The sequence below is a fragment of the Porites lutea genome, chromosome 1 (genome assembly GCF_958299795.1).
Source record: "Porites lutea chromosome 1, jaPorLute2.1, whole genome shotgun sequence".
Lineage (NCBI taxonomy): Eukaryota > Metazoa > Cnidaria > Anthozoa > Scleractinia > Poritidae > Porites > Porites lutea.
In genome coordinates, this window is record NC_133201.1 from 38,502,493 (window position 1) to 38,505,407 (window position 2,915).

General features: G+C 45.5%; 1 protein-coding gene across 2 annotated transcripts in view; it reads right to left on the reverse strand.

Annotated features, from left to right (window-relative positions):
* LOC140949830 (thrombospondin-2-like) overlaps positions 1-1,494 on the reverse strand; it is a 177,528-nt gene extending 176,034 nt beyond the window's left edge. For both annotated transcript variants that reach the window (XM_073398967.1, XM_073398976.1), the window contains exons 1-2: positions 1,464-1,494; positions 377-550 (exon numbers count right to left, since the gene is read on the reverse strand). In XM_073398967.1, coding sequence (XP_073255068.1) covers positions 377-550; positions 1,464-1,491 — 202 coding nt within the window. In that variant the 5' untranslated portion in view covers positions 1,492-1,494. The remainder of the gene's footprint in view (positions 1-376; positions 551-1,463) is intronic.
* Between the last annotated feature and the right edge of the window lie 1,421 nt (positions 1,495-2,915).

Genomic DNA, 2,915 nt, shown 5'->3' on the forward strand with positions numbered 1-2,915 from the left:
GTGGAAAGGTTTTGTATAATAACGTGTCTCAGCGCCGACCAAATAGTAAAGACACTTTCCTTGTGACCACTCTCGTAAAAGAAGAGAATTAGGAGACCTTTTTTAAACTCTGGAACGCTCTCGTAAGCGACTGCGATAACTTTTTTCAATCACCAGCTGGTCTTATCCTTTATTGTTTAGTTCTTGCAAGCAACCGCTCTGTCAATACTGTAATAAAAGCTTTGAGATCCTTTAAGTTCGTAAACATATTTAGTATGATAAAACACGCACGCTCGCATATTATTCAACTCGTAAAATAACTACGGCTGTCATCGACAAAGAAACCGCATAACAGGTAATATAAACTTAAATTGTCGATCAAAATAAAAACTGTTACCAGAACAATGTGCAACGTTACAACTTGACGTTTGCATGTTAGGACCCAGGCCTACACAGCTTGTACCTCCTGGGGAAGGAGGAGGATTCGTACAGGTGCGGATTCGTAAGCGCTGTCCCCCTCCGCATATGGCAGAACATTTTGACCAAGAGCTCCACACAGAGTACTCTCCATCTAAAATGTGGTAATAGGTTAATACCACCTGCGTGATAAGGCTACAATTAACAGCCTTTAGGCCACATTAAAAACATTCACATTTAAACCTTTTCACGGACTTTTCATTAATGATAATACTCACTAATGAAACCGATGATGACGACCTGTGTAGTCCAGGCTGTAACGAATTTCTAGGCAATAAAAGCTATGTTTCACGCGCTTGGTGCAGAACTATTAATAGATTCCAAATGTAGCGACTCCCCAAGCGCACAAAGACTTAAAAAAGACGGAAAGCCAGTATAGTTCGGAGAGTTTGTTACAAAGCTAGCGAGTGGACAACTCACGACGCAGTTTCTGTGCACGGGTTGTTGTAAGAGTGGGTACAAATTTTTCATATACTGAAAAACTGTTGGATCTCAACGGCGGGCGTTTTAAGTTTTGTGGCCACAGGCGCTACTTTTTGACGCACATGCACGAAGCACGAAGTTGGCCATTTGAGATGGCACCGCTTTCCATGCCCAGAGCATCCTGACATTCTGGAGATTGAGAAATAAAAGAGACCGTTGGTCGAGTTCAAAAGGATCATTAAATTAAGCGACCTGCTAGCTGTGTTGTGGCGCGAAATTGCAATTGGACAACAATCATCGCTGCGCCATTTGTTTGAGCAAGACTTATAAAAGGCGGAAAGACGGTATAGTTCGGAGAGTTTGTTACGGAGCTAGCGAGTGGACCATTGACGACGCAGTTTTTGTGCACGGGCTGTTGTAAGAGTGGGTACAAAAATTTTCATGTACTTGGAAATTGTTGGCTCTGAAGGGCGGGCGGCGGGCGTTTTCGGTTTTGTGGCCACAGATGCCAATTTCTGACGCGTATGGAGGAGATTGTGCCAAAAAGTGGTAGGCTAACTTTGGTGACGAAAATGCAGCGTTACCTTTACACCCATACACCTCCACCCTCATGGATATGTGAGCGTGCCAAGCTGTTGGTCTAAAACGGATGTAGCGCGCTCTGATTGCATGGCTGAGCTCGTGGTAGACCACAGTGTCCTGGTCTGCGTTTCCAACAAACTCCTGAAAGTAGAACGTGGACTTTGTTTGGAAAAGATCCTTCAACTATGTATAGGTAAGAGGTTGTGAGGCTTAGAAAGGAAGCAACAGCAGCGTTTTGGACGGGTGCAAAAGCATGGGAGATTAGAGGAGTAACGTTGTTAACTTGGCGTTGGTTTTGCGCTTGGTGTTTGGCTTTTGCCGTGGACATTACGTAGTGGATATGTCAAGGAACGATAATTAGGTTAGGAGAGTTTGTGTCCAGGTAGAAAACGATCTTACCTTGATTCCGACCTGTCCTTGCTCCGTGTAGTATTGAAAGTTGACACCGTCGTCACTGTACTGCACTTTGTACTTGGTTACCCACTGGCCGTATCCATTTCTGCCTTGCGTTGCTAGGCCGGTTACCTTGGTGTGCTTATTACCCAAATCAATCTGCAGCCACTGGCCGAGGTTATTGTGTTTAGCTGACCATGATCCTGCTTTGCCGGGAACTGCTTTAAAGTGGAGTCTTGCCTGGATGGCAGCATGATTGGCATCCCACTCCGTAGAAGCACGAAGTTGGCCATTTGAGATGGCACCGCTTTCCATGCCCAGAGCATCCTGACATTCTGGAGATTGAGAAATAAAAGAGACCGTTGGTCGAGTTCAAAAGGATCATTAAATTAAGCGACCTGCTAGCTGTGTTGTGGCGCGAAATTGCAATTGGACAACAATCATCGCTGCGCCATTTGTTTGAGCAAGACTTATAAAAGGCGGAAAGACGGTATAGTTCGGAGAGTTTGTTACGGAGCTAGCGAGTGGACCATTGACGACGCAGTTTTTGTGCACGGGCTGTTGTAAGAGTGGGTACAAAAATTTTCATGTACTTGGAAATTGTTGGCTCTGAAGGGCGGGCGGCGAGCGTTTTCGGTTTTGTGGCCACAGATGCCAATTTCTGACGCGTATGGAGGAGATTGTGCCAAAAAGTGGTAGGCTAACTTTGGTGACGAAAATGCAGCGTTACCTTTACACCCATACACCTCCACCCTCATGGATATGTGAGCGTGCCAAGCTGTTGGTCTAAAACGGATGTAGCGCGCTCTGATTGCATGGCTGAGCTCGTGGTAGACCACAGTGTCCTGGTCTGCGTTTCCAACAAACTCCTGAAAGTAGAACGTGGACTTTGTTTGGAAAAGATCCTTCAACTATGTATAGGTAAGAGGTTGTGAGGCTTAGAAAGGAAGCAACAGCAGCGTTTTGGACGGGTGCAAAAGCATGGGAGATTAGAGGAGTAACATTGTTAACTTGGCGTTGGTTTTGCGCTTGGTGTTTGGCTTTTGCCGTGGACATTACGT